This window comes from Apium graveolens, unplaced genomic scaffold, assembly GCF_009905375.1.
Source record: "Apium graveolens cultivar Ventura unplaced genomic scaffold, ASM990537v1 ctg8610, whole genome shotgun sequence".
In the NCBI taxonomy this organism is placed as follows: Eukaryota; Viridiplantae; Streptophyta; class Magnoliopsida; order Apiales; family Apiaceae; genus Apium; species Apium graveolens.
The window spans coordinates 31,942-51,313 of NW_027421324.1; the positions used below are offsets into that span (position 1 = coordinate 31,942).

At 32.0% G+C, this 19,372-nt stretch overlaps 2 protein-coding genes and 1 long non-coding RNA gene across 3 annotated transcripts; 2 read left to right on the plus strand and 1 right to left on the minus strand.

The window, feature by feature from the left end:
* Positions 1-2,221: 2,221 nt before the first annotated feature.
* LOC141705161 (heat stress transcription factor A-2b-like) lies at positions 2,222-2,737 on the minus strand. The gene has a single exon (XM_074508226.1). It carries the CDS (start codon positions 2,735-2,737, stop codon positions 2,222-2,224), a length of 516 nt encoding a protein of 171 aa, XP_074364327.1.
* A 5,347-nt stretch (positions 2,738-8,084) lies between these two features.
* LOC141705192 (auxin efflux carrier component 5-like) lies at positions 8,085-9,704 on the plus strand. Its single transcript, XM_074508247.1, has 4 exons — positions 8,085-8,158; positions 8,812-8,897; positions 9,239-9,399; positions 9,505-9,704. Exons 1-4 carry the CDS (start codon positions 8,136-8,138, stop codon positions 9,583-9,585), a joined length of 351 nt encoding a protein of 116 aa, XP_074364348.1. The 5' UTR covers positions 8,085-8,135; the 3' UTR covers positions 9,586-9,704.
* A 4,933-nt stretch (positions 9,705-14,637) lies between these two features.
* LOC141705178 (uncharacterized) lies at positions 14,638-17,510 on the plus strand. The gene is made up of 4 exons (XR_012568234.1): positions 14,638-14,767; positions 15,186-15,241; positions 15,787-15,931; positions 17,205-17,510. It is a non-coding gene; the product is annotated as an uncharacterized LOC141705178 (long non-coding RNA).
* The last annotated feature ends 1,862 nt before the right edge of the window (positions 17,511-19,372 follow it).

Sequence of the window (19,372 nt, forward strand, 5' to 3'; positions counted from 1 at the left end):
ATGTATTCTCGTTTTTAGAATTTAACTTACGTTAAAAATAAGGACAATTTTTGTAGACAAAAAAATTTGAATCATTAACTAAAAGGGAAATTTAAGGGAAATTTCATTTGAAGATGAGGGTTTTTAATTTTCGGAGCAAATAAAAAGGATAAGACAATACTACGCCATGCCAAATAGAAAAATAAACTGAGGGTAATATAATATTTTTTATTGTCTTGCTCTGATAATTAAGAACCTGCTCTGAAAATATAACATCTCTAACTAAATTATTATATATATACATATATACGTACATACGTACATATGTTTGGATGTATGTATGTATACATGCGTGCATGTATTTCTATAATAATTAGTTATAAATGAATATGTATATATTAAGTATGCAATTATTAATCTATATTAGTAAGTCATAACTTAGGTATTATATGATCCATGCATATATCTCTATAATAATTAGTTATAAATATATATATATATATATATTAAGTATGCAACAACTAATCGATATTAATAAGTTAATGATGTGATAACTTATGTATTATATGAATTCTTATGCAATGGTTATCATTTAAATTTTTTATACTAATTTTTTAATAGAGTATGTAAATTTTATGAAGAAATTATTTTTAATGACTTACATATTAATGATGTTTTAATTGAGGTAATAAAAATTACATGAATGAATCTGTATTAATTATATAATAATGAATGAGTATTAATGATTAAAACAAATAATGTTTGGATATTAATTAATGTATTTATGATTAAATAATGAATGAGTATTAATGGCTAAAACAAATATTGTATGGATATTAACTATTATATTCATGATTAAATTTGCTCATTAATGTAATATTTTTATTTTTAATCCTATTAATATTTAATTTTTAAATTTTAAATTTTAAACACGTTTAGTCGGAGTGGGTCACTTGATTTACCAAGCCCATAAAGAAGGAAATGGCAGTGGACTTGGGTCACTTGATTTACTAAAAGTTGGACTTGGGCTTTGAATAGGAGCTGGTTGACCACCTAATTTACCAAGCCTATGTTTTGCTTACTGGGCTTCAAAAATAAGGAAATGGCACTTGCTCGGCCTATATAATACGGCTTAGGGTTAGGGATTAGCACCCGTTTATTGTAATCAATTTCATGTAATCATGGTTTTGGAGGTGAAATCGAGTTGCAGCCGATTGATTTCTTTTTGTACACGAAGCTGTCTCATCATATTCAGTCTCTCAATCGCCCCTTTTTTATTAAATATAAGGTATCAATTTCGAGACTCTATTCACTTGTGCAATCTTTTATGAGTATAATTTATGTTTTTTTTAGTTTAATTCTTCATTTTTATTCGAATTTCTGAATTACTTGCAGAAACAATGAAGAAAGTGCTCCACGAATCTCGTCCCCGTCCCCGTACAGTTTCAACTCAAGTTTGAAAATGTTTTTATGTTTCCTGCAAGCAATTGTTGGGCTCACTGCTCACCATTTCATGGAGTGCAGAGATTCTTAAGGTCCTCTTCTTGTACAATCTTTTATGAGTATAATTTTTTTTTTTATATTTAATTCTTCATTTTTATTTGAATTTCTGAATTACTTGCAGAAACAATGATTGTGTGTAAAGTGTATGAAGAAGAAATCTAGAATGGATACGTTCACGTTCATTTTTGGTTGATCTAGCTTTGTGTAATTGTGTGTGTGTAAAGTGTAAGTAAGACACTGGCTACGACTTTGTTTCTGTAAAACGAATCTGCATGTTTATTATTAGTTATCTTTTTGGCTAGTGCAAACATAAACTAGAAGCAATAAAGAGGATTAAGCAGCAGACATGTTGACCATCATTTTATATCTTGCATATTTTCATGTTCAGTAATCATTCATGTGCATTACTTTTACATGAGAAGGTCTAGTAATAAGTTCCTTTAGATTAATATTATTGATCTTGTTATAAACTTATTCTTATAATTTTCTTAACAAGTGCCCTGGTTTTCAGCAATTGTTTGAGGAAGCTGTTGCAGGCCATCTAAATCCATAGCATCTGACCGTGATTTGCTCAGATGAAGCCTCAAAATATTATTACTGTGGATTCTTCTTTAATGTCCATCCAATTATTTAGAGCAGGTGCAACCTACTAGATGCGGTAATGCCCAGAATAGTACATGGGTGCAGAAAGCAAAAGGTGCAGATAATTACTTTAGTCTCTTCATCTTTTTCAAAGACCCTATTTATATCTTTTTGCATATATAGGATAATAGGATGCCTCAGCTGGACCTTTGTTGCACTGTGGAGCAATCAGCTTTTGTTTCTTTGAAGTTCCAGCAGTCTCCAGTGCTTCTTTCGGCCTGAGCTGCTGCATAAGAATCTCGCTAAATAAGGGGTTCTGAAATGCTTTGGCCAAGCTAATGAACATCTGCTGTTGCTTCTGTTCAGTCCTTCTCAGCCTCTCTTTAATAGATAACAGATAATTATCTGCATTCTCCTGTTCCTTTTGGATATTCATAATTTCAGTCCTCAACCTGTCGGTATCACTCTCTAATTGTTCGAGTTCTGCCTCCTGTATAAGGCGCTCTCCATCACTTGAATGCTGTGAACTCTTTTCATCCCTTAAGACATGCTGCTCAGGTTGCTGTAAATTGGTATAAGTAACACCGCCTCTCTTGTAGATGCTTCTCAAAAAATTGAGTTTTGAATATGGTTCTCCCTGATCATGAGCCAACTCAGTCCGCATTTGTAGCATTTTCCGACCTTTCTTTTAATCAATTCGTCAACAATCTCAACAAAATATATACAGCAACAAATATAATCCACCAGAATTGAAATACTACCCAACATATTACTGATGTCATCAGTGCAACCATATTGCCCTGGTTTTCTGCAATTGCTTGAGGAAGCTGTTGTAGGCCATCTAAATCCATAGCATCTGACCGTGATTGGCTCAGATGAAGCCTCAAAATATTATTACTGTGGATTCTTCTTTAATGTCCATCCAATTATTTTAGAGCAGCTGCAACCTACTAGATGCGGTAATGCCCAGAATAGTACATGGGTGCAGAATACTTTAGTCTCTTCATCTTTTTCAAAGACCCTATTTATTATCTTTTTGCATATATAGTAGATAAATACTTGGTATTCCTTCCGTTCCTCTGCGGTAATTGTTCATATTCCCAATTGAATACTTCTTAGGCGATTGTTCAGATTCCTGATTGGCATATGATCTTTAGATATATAGTCTTACCTTTTCACAACTGTTGAAGGAATTAACTTTAGTGAATAAATGAGGTCACAAATATAATGCCTTGCTAGCTTGTAATCAGGGTCTTAATTTTAACCATCCAGTCTTCTGTTGTAGACAACAACGAAATATTAAATGTGTACAGGCTCTTTTTAACAATGTTCACTAAATTAATGTGCTTCTCTGATTGGTTTGTGTACCTTTTTCGTAACTTCCTGTACCAGATCTAGACGCTACTCTATTCCCTGATGATGGCCGTACAGTATTTTTAGAATAAACTTTCTTGTCGAATATGGACTGATAGTATTTGTTTAATGTAAAAATAAACTAACAGCGCCATAATTTAAATAGGAATTTCCTTCTTCTTGTTATACTTGGTATTTGAATAAACACCTTTTAATTCATAGAGTAATTGACAATGTTGGAATTTGAATTTGTAAAACGTAGATGTAAAACGTATAAATTTACAGCAGACAAAAGTTTTCCATGGTGTGATTTGTTAAAATGATGATTTGAGTCCATAAAGTGCTTCTATTAATTTCAGCTTAATTGTAATTTGGAGTCGATGTCTATTATTCAGGTCTTAAGCTTACTAGAGATACTGAACGGAAGAATTTGTATGCTGATTTTGATGTGCATACAGTTGAGGAAACTTTTCCCACTAAAACTTCTCGAGTTGCATCTTGGATGAAGTAATTCTATTATATGCCAATCAAGTATTCCTTTGGCTAAATATTTATGCGAGTTTTTTTTAAATGCTATAATTTGTCATTTTATGCTATAAAATTACTAAATCTATGACGACACTATTAAATTTGGTGTTATGCTTTGACATGTAGTTTTCTGTTTTTCTGATGTTTTTGTGTGTGCTTGATTTCTTAGAACAGTAAAACAAGTTAAGGAATAGATATTTTAAGCTTGAAATGCAAGAGAATCTGATAGGATTCAGTTAGAGAGAGAGAGAGAGACGCTGGTGGAATAATAACTTCTATTTTCTGAATAATAGTTCAAACATGAACGTAATTAAAATATTGATGATCTTTTTATACTAAACATCTACTTACAGTAATAGATTACAACACCCTTGCTATACTACTCTAGCTTTTCTGTCCTTAACCCCTCCTTCAAAACTATTCTTTAAAACAGGAATCCAAGGCCTTCTGTTGCGCACAGTATATTCTTGAACTTTTCTGTAAAGATTTGTATAATTGTACTTCATCAATTTGTTATCCATTTATGCTGCAACCACTTTCTCACTTTCTGCTCAGCCAAAAACTTAAGGGCCCAGTGGTCCGGCTTAATGAAAGAAGTGATTATCCATGAGATATGCTGTCCCAATTGCCTATGTATATGCATATGAAATGAACAGAAGTATATTGAACGTAATAAAAGGGTGCAAGGTCATCTTTCATTTTGCTATGCTTATAGTATTACTTGTATTGTCATATTGGTTGTAGTTGCACGGCCGCTTCAAACATCATCTGGGAAGATAAAGTAAAAATTCATTTGATGAAGTATTGGATCATGTATGCAGCACCTAATTATAGCATGTGCTTGATTATAATGATTTTTTCTTTTTAACTACAGAGTGGTACAAGTACAAGCATGGCTTTTTGTGGGGAATGCTTCAACGTCGCAATGGAAGGAAATATAGTTGAAGACGTGAATATTGATGAAACGTGAATATGGTTGATGGGTGATTCCAAACCACCAAACCAGTCATCTTATAATTCTGCTAGAATTCTTAGAGATTGACCTAAAGGTTATTTCTCTAGTTAACATTATAGATTGTAATGTTTTCTTTTTCAAACTTAGATAATAATGTTTATTTGTTTCAGTTTAATTATTATATTGTAAAATAATTTTTAACATGTGTGTCAGACAATCCCAAAACCCATCCTTCGCCAATTATATCAAAAAGGGTCTCCATATTACGAGTCTATCTAAAATTTTAAAGTGTGATACGAAATTACGCACTAACCAGATTTTTTCTAAATATTAACTAACATGCAATATCGATAAAAAGTAGATATTCTTATCTGTCACTCATTGCATTGAGCTTGACCTGGATATTCTTATTTATCTTCTGCAATTTGTTAGTGCAAGAAGCTTGACCTAGTTTTCAGAGGGAGAACTAGAGGGCACTGGAGGGAGTCTCGGTATCTGTCAACTGTTTAAGTTCGCAGAAATTTTAGTGTTAAATTTTGAAAAAAAATATAAAATAATGTAATTTGGTTTCTTCAATATTAGTCGGTCCCCCGTAAATTTATTTCTGGTTCCGTCCTGTTAGTTTTTAACTCCTATATAATAAGAATGACATGTAAATTACACGTGGGTGCTCCTGTATGTAATATTTTATAGTCGATATAATTAATTTAGATTTAGATATTTAAGTAGATAATTAGAAATAAACCCATATTTCGGGCGCCAAAGTTCGAACTCCACAAAATCAACGTTGTATTAAAACTATATAAATTTAGAAAAATCTCATAACTATTAAATCATGAACTGTTACTCATATTTAAAATCCTTTAAACATTTTTGTCAAAAAAAATATGACTTGAAATTTCAAAACATACTTGAAAAATATATGTGATATAGTCATATGGAACAAATATTGAAGTAGACAATGAGTGGGCTTGGGCCGCGGGAGTGGGGCACTGAATCCAATTTAGACTTTAGGCATCAATATTGGGCTTAAATGACTGTTGTCTTCAAAAATCTCAGAATAACACCAAATTGTAATATGTTGTTAGACCAGAGATTTTGAATGCAAAAACTGAATTTTATTATAAAATCCAAGCTCTTACCTTAGTATATCTGAAAATTAAAGTGAATAACTGTAATGAATTTTTCGAGTTTTGTAAAACAAATCTCGATTTTATTAAAGAAAAAGTGAATAAAAGTAGGGGATGAAGATAAATATGGAGATAGAGATAGGTAGAAAGGGTGAAAAAGAAGGTAGGGCGGATAGGGTTAGGTGAAATTAGGGCGGCCCGACTCTCATGCGAGAGAGAGAAGTTATTTTAATTATTGGTTACTATTAACTTCAACAATAATTGTCCAACATAGATCTTTGTCATGGATATTATTAGTTACCAACAACATTTTTGATTTGCATGCAATATTTCGGAAAGATGTAGTTGATGAAAACATATTTTGTTTGGTGTTTGCTGAAACAACATAGACCATAGAAATGTTGTAATTTCAGAGAGAGAAGAGTTTATGGATTTAGAAATGTGAATTGGTATTTCTGTAATTGATTTTAAAACTTTTTAGTTATGACATGCAGCTAATTAACAGAAAAAATGCTCACCGGCCAGCATGAGTATTTGTACAGGCTGATCATGTAAACCGCAATCTTTTTGTTATATCTACACTTAAACCTGTATTAAGTAATATCGGATAAAGTTATAACCTTATTTAGATATAAATTTTGTCAATCGTAATTTGGGGCACGGTCGTAAAGTAATATTCTCGCTAAGAGTATCAGATAAAAAAAATTAGGAAGTTATCAAGGGCCCAACTAAAATATAAAGTAATAATTTCAGAATTATATGTATATTTACGTACTCGGCCTGACCCGATTAAAAACCCGGTTAAAATTTGATTATTCTAATATATTTTTTTATATATTTACATTTATTATGAATATAAATAATACTTTATGTTGTAAGAGATATGCCTGGACTTTAACAAGACGAAGACATTTTGTCAACCCTAAGTAAGTTATATTGTTATCTTAATTTGTATTTTGTACTTGTAACATTTTGTACTTCTAACAGGTTATAAGGTTATAAGGTTATCAGGTTCACCAAACATCGAACCATGGTTTTGGAGGTGAAATCGAGTATAAGGTGTCAATTTCGAATTTCTATTCACTTATACAATCTTTTCTGAGTATAATTTATGTTTTTTTATTTAATTTAATTCTTCATTTTTATTTGAATTTCTGAAATTACTTGCAGAAACAATGAAGAAAGTGCTCACCCCGTCCATGTGTAGTTTCCAGGTAATTCTTCATTTTATTGCGATTTAATTAATTGAATGCTGATCATCATATATACATGTACGTTGTTTGTTTTATTGACTGCGATCTTACTGTGTTGTTTTGTTGCGCTTGAGTATGTTCATTCGACATGGATTTATTGCTCTAATTTATCGTTGTTAGTTGTACTCGAAGAATTTAGTGTTTGATTTGATATTGTTCTATTGGTATAACTGCTATTGTTTATTTATACGTATAGTGTGATTTTGTAATTAATAGAATGTTATGGTGGGAGCAATTTATGAACATTTTTACTTTATTTAGTTCAATTGAATATTTATGAGTCGAATCTAGACTTGATTAATTAATGAGTCAAGTAGAATATTTAGACTAGAGCTTGAGAAACCTTATTCGAAAAGAGAATAGAATTTGGGGACCTCTCTTGAGGTGTCTAGTTAACCATTATATAAGCCATAGGGATCGAGTCCGCTTAGTTTTATTAGGATATATTACCTTTTTTTTGTAGACTATTCTGGTGGAAACTCATATATTTTTAAGGAGTGAGCGACCCTTATTAATGGTAAATTTCTTCATGATCATATTTTCATTTGTATGATTATTTGCGATGAGGATTAATGATCGATTGAGCCTAATATGGAAGATGCAAAGTGATACTTAGTGCTTTGTCAAGTGGGTAGTGCTTTGTCAAGTGGGTGCAGAAAAAATAATTTTGTTTTACTTTCTATCAAGAAGAAATTTCACAAAAAATAAGTATGACTGTAAATTTGTTAGATTAAAACCATGTCTTTAAAGGGCCACGCCAGGTCTGTTTCTAATGTTTGTTTTCATATATTCTGATTGGTTAGGCTTATACTCGCTATCTGGAAGCGGAACTGCACGTGTTACTAGAAGAGAATGCACTCCTGCAACATGCTTTGGTAAGCAGGACACTGGCTACAACTTTGTTTCTGTAAAACCAATCTGCATGTTTATTATTAGTTCTCTTTTTGACTAGTGCATACATATACAAGAAGCAACAAAGAGGATAAAGCAGCAGGCATGTTGACCACATACTAATCATTTCATATAACAATGCAATACACACAGACACTGTAATTTTGCAGACAATGGAATTTTCACGAATCAAGTTCATAAATAATTTCTTTCATATTTTTATTTCTTATAATCCCCAACAGAAAGTGAGGCAACTTGAAATTCCTAAATAAAATTACAATTTGCAGATTAGTACATAGTGATGATTTGCATATGAAAAACATTATTGCTTTTGAAGATTCAGTTATTAGAACAACGGGTAATGTGAATTTTACATTGGATATGCTATGGAAACCTATGTAACCTGATGCAAATTGCTCAAAAGTTCTATGATAATAGTAGCTCTAATTATCGTTGTTAGTTGTGTATAGAGATTTTCCTATAATCCCCATACCTTATACACATGCGTACACTCAAATATAGACACTTTTCGTGAATTATGCCAACCAGTGAACCTTTGACAATTAAAATTAGATATTATTAATCGGTTTTTTTATGTTATCATCATGCTAACTTCTGGATGGAAATTATGCTTCAGGTTGCATTTTGAGATGCCAAGCATTATGGAGGAATGTATTTTGATTGTGTCGAAAGCAGCTGTGGGCACTTACATGTTCTGCTTGGGTAAGTTCAAAGCACTAATTCCCGAGTCCATCGTGTAACTTCTTCATAGCTACATACAATTCCACATACACACACACATTATCTGGACATTAGGCCAAGTAAAAAAACAGATCAGTGCCTAATAAGGAAAGTGGTTTAGTTACCTGATGATAGCAGTTGCAAGTCTGCAAGCCTTCATTAAAAAAATAATTAAGGTTATTTAGGACGGATTTATTACACATTATAATCTAATCTGTGACTCTTCCTGATTAGATATAATATCTGAATTTGTTGTAGACATCCTTACATATAGCCAGATTCTCTTCATATATATGCTTTGCTTACTGCTATGCATATTTCAGGTTTATTCATGGCAATTAATAAAAAGATAGATGAAAATTGGTCGATTGGAGTCCCTATTACCGGCATCCTTTGGAGGTTTATCATGGGACCAATTTGTTGGGGCCTTGCCTGTCTTTATTTAGGATTAGATGGTGAAGTGTTAAAGGCAACAATAATCCAGGTACTGACTATTTCGTAATGATACGTAGAAACTATAAACTCAGTGTTAACGAATTGATTTTGTTCAATGGCGATCTAACTACATATATTGTGAATGTTATTTCAGGCGACACTTCCTCCAGCATATTTATCTTTCTATTATGCTCAAGAATATAGAATAGATATCGATTGCATTAGCCATGGGTAATTACTGTTTTTGCCACTGAAATGATACGTATAAACTATAAACTCAGTGTTAACAAATTGATTTTGTTCAATGGCGATCTAACTACATATATTGTAAATGTTATTTCAGGTGACACTTCCTCCAGCATACTTATCTTTCTAGAATATAGACTAGATATCGATTGCATTAGCCATGGGTAATTACTGTTTTTGCCACTGAAACTCTTTCCTGTATTTAGAGATCTACAAACTTATACTACTTAAAACCCAAGTAATACATTAATATATATATATATATAAAAATATATAAATACAGTCATATAAATATATATATTAATATAAATTTGTGTTTGATCTGATATTGTTCTATTGGTTTAACTGCTATTTTTTATTTATACACACAGCGTGATTTTGTAATTAATTGAATGTTATGGTGGGAGCAATTTATGTTTTATGGGCTCGAACATTTTTACTTTATTTAGTTCAATTGAATATTAATGAGTCGAATCTGTAGTTGAATAAATTAATGAGTCAAGTAGAATATTTAGCCTAGAGCTTGAGAAACCTTATTCGAAAAGAGAATAGAATTAGGGGATCTCTGAGGTGTCTAGTTAACCATTATATAAGCCATAAGTATCAAGTCCGCTTAGTTTTATTAAGATATATTACCATTTTTGTATATGATTATGGCCGAAACTCATATATTCTTCAGGGGCGATCCACCTCTATAAATGATAAATTTTCTCATGTATCATATTTTCAATTGTACTGGATCATCTGGGATGATGATTAATAATCGATTGAGCCTAATATGGAAGATGCACAGTGGTGATACTTAGTGCTTTGTTAAGTGGTTGCAGAAAAAAAATATTTTGTTATAATTTCTATTTAAGAAGAAATATTCACAAAAAATAAGTACGAATCATGGTCTTTAAAAGGGCCACACCAAGTCTGTTTCTAAAGTTTGTTTTCATATATTCTGATTGGCTAGGCTTATACTCATGACTTGGAAGCGAAACTGAACGTGTTACAAGAATAGAATGCACGTCTGCAACAAGCTTTGGTAAGTAGGACACTGGCTACAACTTTGTTTTTGTAAAACCAATCTGTATGTTTAGTATTAGTTCTCTTTTTGACTAGTGCATACATAAACAAGAAGCAACAAAGAGGATAAAGCAGCAGGCATGTTGACCACGTACTAATGATTTCATATATCAATGCAATACGCACATACTCTGTAATTTTGCAGACAATGGAATTTTCCCGAATCAAGTTCATAAATAATTTCTTTCATTTTTTTTTCTTATAATCCCCATCAGAAAGTGAGGCAACTTGAAATTCCTAAATATAATTACAACTTGCAGATTAGTACATAGTGATGATATGCATATGAAAAATATTATTGCTTTTGAAGATTCAGTTATTAGAACAACGGGTTATGTGAATTTTTACATTGGATAAGCTATAGAAACCTATGTAACCTGATGCAAATTGCTCAAAAGTTCTATGATAATAGTAAGAGAATCAGCACATGGAAGTAAGTAATTTGAAGATTATATCTAAATGTTCATAACTACATAAAGAATGGAAATTATTAATACTATAGAGGGCTATATATCATTAATGTTATACAGGCTGAAAGTCAAGATGGATTATCATTATTAAACAAACCTTACCAGTAACTTTCTTATCTTCAACAGGTAGAATCGCAGGATACACTTGCCCTTTAATGCTAAACCTATGACTAAATGGAAGAAAGATAAATTGAAGCCGTAATCAGTTAGACTAGTTAGAGATGTATACCTAACTGAAAGTCCTAAAATGAAAGCCCTAAAATGGAAATTTAAATCTAATCACCTGCAAAATTAAAACAGTATAAATAAATTGAGAGTAGAAAATCAAATTCAAGAAAAGGAGTTTTTAATTAATAGTTTATAATTTCAGTTTACAATTTGATTTTTGTTAAGAGCGAGTGTAGTGTTTGTACTTTGTACTGCATTACTTGATATATGGTCTTGAAACTGCATTATTTATAATGCATTATTTGTACTGCATTATTTGAGATGAGTATTATTTGATATATGGTCTTGAAACTTAATCCTACTTTGTTGTTACTGGAAAATAATTGTAGCTCGTCAAAAAATATTCGAAGTTTGCCGTAAAAAGCATCCCTCCTGTAATAATTGCAGATCTACCGGTGCTTTAAAGGTGAATTTGAATATGTTTGCAGATGTGGGTAGATGATGGAGGGATGGGGAAAAATGAATGGGGGATGGAAGACAATAAAGTCAACCACCACAAGTAGAACTGTAGATATGCGTGTAGTGTATAAAGAAGAAATCTACAGTGGATACCGTCCACATTCATTTTTGGTTATAAGTAATACTTGGAAATAAATGTCAATAAGGAAAATATTACAGGAAATAGAACATTGAAACATGATAGGAGCATATATAACCTAATAAAAATTTTAGCTCTGTTTCTAGCCCCCAAACTCTACCTATTATATTCAATGAATTTAAATTAAAAAAATGTCGTGTCCCCATATATGTGCCAACCGCCAAATGGTGTTGCCAGGTTCTAAGTCTTTCAAAGTGCCAAATCTGATACTTGGATATATTTGAATCTCCGTACCCGAGTCCAATTATTTAAAGCAGCTGCACCTACTGGATCTGGTAATTCCCAGAATAATATATGGGTGCAGAAAGCAAATATAAAGATAATTACTCTAGTCCCTTAAATATCTCTCTAAAGCCCCTATTAATCTTTTTGCATATATAGTAGAGAACTTAGTTCTTTCCTCTTCGGTAATTGTTCATATTCCCAATTGAATACTTTTCGCTTCAGTAATTGTTCAGATTCCTTATTGGCCCATATGATTTGTAGATATATAGTCTTATTTAGTTATTTTTCCACGACTGTTGATGAAATTTACCTTGGTGGATGAATGAGGTCTCAAATATAATGTCTTGATAACTTCTAATCAGGGTCTTCATTTTGACCTTCCAGTCTTCTGTTGTAGACAACAAGGAATTCTTAGATGTGTACAGGCTCCTTTATTTCTTCCCCTTCTATAAATCTTAGTACCTTATTCTTACCAACCTCAGAGCTCCACTGCTGCTTATATTTGATGTTTTTGGATTCGACTCATAAGCTGTAATCCGATTTCTGACACAATACACCAGCATCGCAAAAGATTTATATTTCTCATTACACAAATACATGAATCACTATTTCTTTTCGGTAAAACGCAGAACATACATAAAAATCTTTTAAGAGAATAATACCCAATATTCGATGTTCCGATCAAGAGTTTAGGCAAACTAATTTGACCCATCTAACTTTGGATGACAAATTATATTGAAACTTTTCCACAATTATGTTTCTCAAAACAGACACCACTTCTCCCTGTTGTGTGGTACAACAATTAAAGTGTACAACATGTAGACTTTCTTGCACTACTACTGCCTCTTGTGCCCTCTGGCATTGAAGTGTATAATGGTTATGTGCAGACTTTCTTGCTGGTAATTGCAATCTATGTAGTTAATTAGGTTGTAGTCTTAAGTTGTTTTTTTGGCTCGCTGTTTAAGTGCTTCTAACGACAACTTGCTCTTTGAAATATCTCTCTGTAAGTGATCCATGATAGAATTTTCTTGAGAATATAATTTCTGGGTTATGGTGCATTACAGAATGACCAAAAAATGTACTTTAGAAACTATAAACAAAAGGGCGAATATAGTTTTAAGTTTAAAATGTGCCTTATGTATTTGTTGAGTGAGTGATTGAGTAATCAAGTTATGCTGCTTAATATACAATACCGGGCGTAATCTTAATTATATTCCTAAATGTTTTCTGAAGGTTCCCAGGCCTTATAATGCAAGCGAGGAGGAATCTCTGTTTGTTTTCCCAAGGTATATACCAATTATCGTTATATTCACGTTGCAGTCTTTTTATTTGAAATCATAGTACCGATAACTTGATGCAGGTTTTAAAATTTTCTCTAGTTTTGCTCCTCTGCTTCAGTTGAAACAAATGGTCATGCAAGAAACGAAGGATGGAGAGTTGATCATAATCCTCCTCCCAAGAAACAGAAGGATTACCGCGAAAGACTTCAGAGGAAGATTTTTGAACCTAAATACTCTGTCACTGGTTGTAATGTGTTGTGACATGAAATAAAACAAAGATCATAGAAACAGGACTGGGCTAAGTTGGCAGTGACATTTAAGTACCTATTAAAACCTCTGCTATTTGTAAATGGTTGACGTTTTCGTGCTATGTATGTATGTCATTTAGTAATCTTTTGCATATCACCAAAATGGTGCTAGTGAGTACAATGCTACATTTTCAACTCCCTCTCACTGTTAGTTTCTAAGGAAATATATTACTTACTTAAAGGTAGAAGAGGCTTATGCTAAACGCTGCTTTAATATTTTTTTGAAAGCATTTCATTTGTTTTAAGTAGGTGAAATAAAGTTAAGTGCATTTACCTTTTATCAACACAATATGAGAGAAAAATGATCATACTGACACGTTTGAACCAGTTACTCTAAAAACTCAAGGTATTAGAGAATGACCCTTTCCAGGATCTTATATTATTCTAACACTCCCCCTCACTCGAAAGCCCATTTATGGGTCGAAGAGTGGATCACGGGCGCCCATCTTTGGGGCATAAATTTGTCTTTCGTGTCCCTCTTAAATTGTGAGAAATGTTGGGGTTGGCATGGATCGAACCTGAGTCCTCTGCCGGCCTGAGCTCTGATACCATGTAGAGGAACCAGTTACTCTAAAACCTCAAGGTATTAGAGAATGGCCCTTTACAGGATCTTATATTATTCTAACAGAAACACATGTGTGCGTTATGTTTTACATAAGTGACACTTGAAGGCTTTTCAGATGTGCCATTTAGACACTTCTCCTTCTCAATGTTATTTTGATCATTTGCCACATAATAATAAAGGAGAAGGAATGTAGACTTTGCGATCTTGTTGCTTAATTAGATTTCTTGATACTATGAAGGTTTGCCGGAGTGAAATTTACAGTATTTAGCTCGTCCTCTTTTGTTTCTGCTACCTGGACTGACCAAAATTCATATGGTTTACAGTGAAGTGAGGATAGAAGGTTTGGAAACATTGGATTATCTAGACAACCTGTCTTATTGAAAATGCTTCACTGAACAAGGAGATGCAATTACTTTTGAATCTGAGGTATAGTCTTATGTGTGGTTCCCTAGTACTTAGTTTTTTACTTCAATGGTGCACAATAAATGAGCATAGTTGTCATCATCTCCCGTTTAGTGACACTCTTCTTCGAATTAAGGGATGTAAAAACTTAATTATGAACTAAGATTAGTGGAGGAAAATATGTGCAGTAAATCTCCTCATAAAACGTATATCAATTTTAGATATATAGAAGGGAGGAATATGAAATTTCCAGACTCTATTCACTTATACAATCTTGATTATCTATGTGTGTGTGTATACTGTGTGTGTATACATATGATTGTGGCACAGTTAGACCATTGGACTGAATTATTTTACCATCTTTAAGTTTGTTCTGTGATTTTTTTTTAATTTTATTATCGAACTGCTACTTCTACTTCATAAATTTTTGAAATACTTGCAGAAACAATGAAGAAAATGCTCCATGAATCCCCTCCCCCGTTGACATATAGTTTCCAGGTAATTGTCCATTCTTTTTAAATTAATGCAAGATTTGTAATATTTGTTGTTATTTTTTTTAGATATTTTTATTTGCTATTATTTTATTTTTATTATAGAAATTCATGCAACTAAAATCAATAGATTTTTTGCAAAAAAAATAGATAAATCTCACTAGAATTGAAATACTACCCCACATAATACCTATGTGATCAGTGCAACCATATTGAGAGGTTAAGAAACATAGTGTCTTACCCATCATCGAGACTCATAAATCACATTTGTTTCATGCAAAAGTAGTCAATTTTTACCTTTTAAGTATTCACATTTGGAGTTATAAATCTCATATGGATACTCTAAATACCATATTTATTATTTAGTCATTTATACCTTTGAGGTATCAATTTTTTTGGGTACGTATTCCAAATTACTCCATCGGAGACCGGTCACAACTCATTCTGAATGGTTTACATAGTTAATGTATGTTATATCTTTTACCGACAATATTAAATCATACATATTTTACTTATTCATGGAAGTGGTGTGCATGACTGTAACATGAGAAGGTCTAGTTTTGCTCCTCCGCTTCAGTTGAAGCAAATGGTCATGCAAGAAACGAAGGATGAAGAGTTGATCATTATCCTCCTCCCAAGAAACAGAAGGATTACTGCAAAAGACTTCAGAGGAAGATTTAAAGGAGTGGCCCTACAGGTTAACTTTTGATGTATTTTCCTATTAATTTACATGACAAGTATATCCTAGTTACGCACGGTTTATTTAAAAGTACTTTTTTGCAGATATATTATTTTTTTCCCTTTACAAACACGGCCTTAATCGGTATTTAAAAATAAATAAATTATATAACTGCAAAAGATAGTGATTGTGTTGCAAGTTTCCAAATGCTATATGCTGATTGGATCCATGGACGCCTCCACATGTTTGATAACTTTGAGATGATACGAACCTATGGTTATAGAAACATTTTGTACTTGGTGAAGTTGTTGTATTATCTCTTTTGTAGTTTGCCTGTGTATTTGTTTTCACATCTAAGATCATATTTGTAGGTATAGAAATGGCAGGACAGTAAAAATTGTAGGCAAAGAGTTTCTTGGGTACATGAATGTTGGTGATTATTATCAATCCACATATATTAATATGAATTTGTTGACAGCTTTCTTTCTTTGTCTTCCATAGTTATGACTAAAGAAATATTAAATGTGTACAGGCTCCTTCATTTTCCTAGTCCAGATACCATGACTAAAGTTCATTTAATTTTATCTGAACAACAGATAGTAAGATTGCAGTTTTCCAGTGTACTGGGCCTAGCTCTCACTTTCTTCCATTGTAAAGGTTAACGTTCCCATTGGGTATAAAACTGGTCTCATAAGTTTCTGTAGCAAAACTTATGTTATTCCATGTGACCACATATTCTCATAAGCCTTAACTTCTTTTTTCTGACTGCTGCTTTGAATTCGTAATTGTTTCCTTTTTGACAATGATGTTCACTAAATAAATGTGCTTCTGTGATTGGTTTGTGTACTTTTCTCTTAACTTCCTATAGCAGATATAGACGCTACTCTATCCCCTGATAATGGCCGTACAGTATTTTCAGAGTACATTTTCTTGTTGAATATGGACTTGGGATATTTGTTTGATATGAAATTAAACTAACAGCGCCATAAATTAAATAGGGATTAATGTCTGTCTTTAAGGAAAAAAGTGCTTATCCATGTGATATGTCCAAACTGCATATGTATATGCATATTAAATGAACACAAGTATGTTAAACGTAATAAAAGGGAGCCAGGTCGTCTTTCACTTTGCTTGGTTTATAGTACTACTTGTATTGTCATATTAGTTTTAGTTGGTATCTGTGATGAGGGAAGATAAAGTGAAAACTCATTTGATGAAGTATTGGATCATATATACACCACCTGATTATAGCATGTGCTTGATTATAATGATCTTTTCTTTTTTACTACAGAGGGGTATAAGCACAATTTTTTGTGGGGAATGTTTCGACGATGTCATGGAAAGCTTAGAAGTGCAATTGAAGGAAAGTTAGTTGAAGACGTGAATATTGATGATGATGTCGACATGCTAGGCGGGGAACTTTTGGGACCGTTGATGTGTTATTCCAAAGCATTCATTCTGCCAGAATTCCTATAGATTGAACTAAATGTTATTCAGCGGATTCGTAGAGATTTTGACCTAAACGATATTACTTCTGAACCTAAGTCAAATTCCAATTCTGCTGAAGTTCGTAGAATTTATTCTTACCTGAACGACATTTTACAGGACGACGGTTAACATTATAGATTTTAATGTTTTATTTTTCAAAATAAGTTAGTAATGTTTATTTGTTTGAAATAAATGCTACTTTTCAAAGTCTTTTACGATTTTACTTTGAATTTTTTTTATAAAAAATACGGTTTCCAAACAAAAGTAACCACGTACAAATTCTTTATTTCAAAAAAAGTCATGTACAATAACTTTCCTATTTTGAATTTTGACATTATTCATGGTAAGCGATTGACTATTAATTTATGTCTAATCTATAAGATCAAATATAGTCATCTTGATGAATTCGTATTTATGAGTATTTTAATACAATGAAGTTTTTATATTTAATAGTAATACAAAATTAAAGATATTAACAATCAAAAGTGTGTATTGTCAAACGTGTCCAACATAAATAGGACACGTTTTTAGAGACAGGGCGAGTACGTTTTTTGTGAAACATTTTTACTGTCCAAGTAAAAGCCTTCAACTCACTAATCAACAATCATGGAGCAAATGTCAATTTTACAATGTTGACAATTAAAAGTCAAGAAAGTTAACAAGATTTAAAAACCCAACCTGCAGTCAGATTATGTACCTTGTTCAAGTATAATGTTTTCTTTCACATTCGGGTAAAGTACAAATTGCTTCTGATAATGTAAAGATAATTAATAACACCAAGTATACCGGTTTTTAGCCCTATATGGTACATGGGTAGAATATTGTTTAAAATGGCACGACATGTAAAAACAGTCCAAATAGTATGTAGAAACGCATAAAATGGTAACGTTTAGCTAAAACACTAAATTGCTTAGCGTGTTGGTTGTTATTAATACTATTTTTTTCCTTTTTTTGTCCATGACGCTAGATGAACTTGTGTTTGAGGTTTTTAATTTTTTTTTGTTATGCTAAACGTTACTTAAGTTAGATCGCTTTAAGTAACGCTTTCCCCAATTTTTTCTAATTGGATTGTTGTGCATTTTACTAAGTTTTAATATTTTTAAAATTTTAACGGGGCATTTTGAACCCTACAAAATTAAAAACTGCTAAATTAGATATTAGAATTTTAATTGGAGTTTGATTTCTAAAATCCTGAATTCTATATCAGTGTACCAATTATTAATTTATTATTTTAATATTTCAAAAATCTAAATGGAAGTTGTTGAACTTTAGGAGCCCGTAAGGTTTATCTAGTGCGCACCCGATGGGTAGCGGCCGCCGGTTACCTACGTTAAAAAAAAATTGTTCAAGATTGTTAAATTAGCTGTCATTTATTAAAAAAAATTGGATATTCAATTAGTTTATTAATTAAAATCCAAAAAAAATTATAATAATAATTAAAACTGAATAAATACGTATCAAGATGAATCAAATCATAGTCTTTTTGAACAAAACTACGATCGTTGATCGGATCTTTCACTGTTGTATATTTCTCGCTCGCATTGTTGACATATACATCATTTTATAAAGACAATCCAACAATCTGTTGAAATTGTGAGAACACAGAAATTTGACGTGTCGAAACGCATTCGAACAATTAATAATAGTCGTAATCTGATAGGACCCCTATCAATGAACCAATATACGAAATTTTGTAGATCTACGATTCCAGAGAACAAAACAAACAAACTAAACTCTCACAATGAGAGAGAACTTAACCAATCGAAAAAATAAGTATTAAGGTTTTGCGAAAGAGAGAGATAGGAGGGCAACTAGTTTTTAAATATTTCTAATATCCAAAGTGAATTATTGAACCTAAAAAATTTATTAAATAAGGATACACCCCTAAGTTTATAAATATTAATTTAAAAATGACTATTGAAAAAATAATATTAAATAATATTTACGGCCGAAAAATAGCACACAATAAGA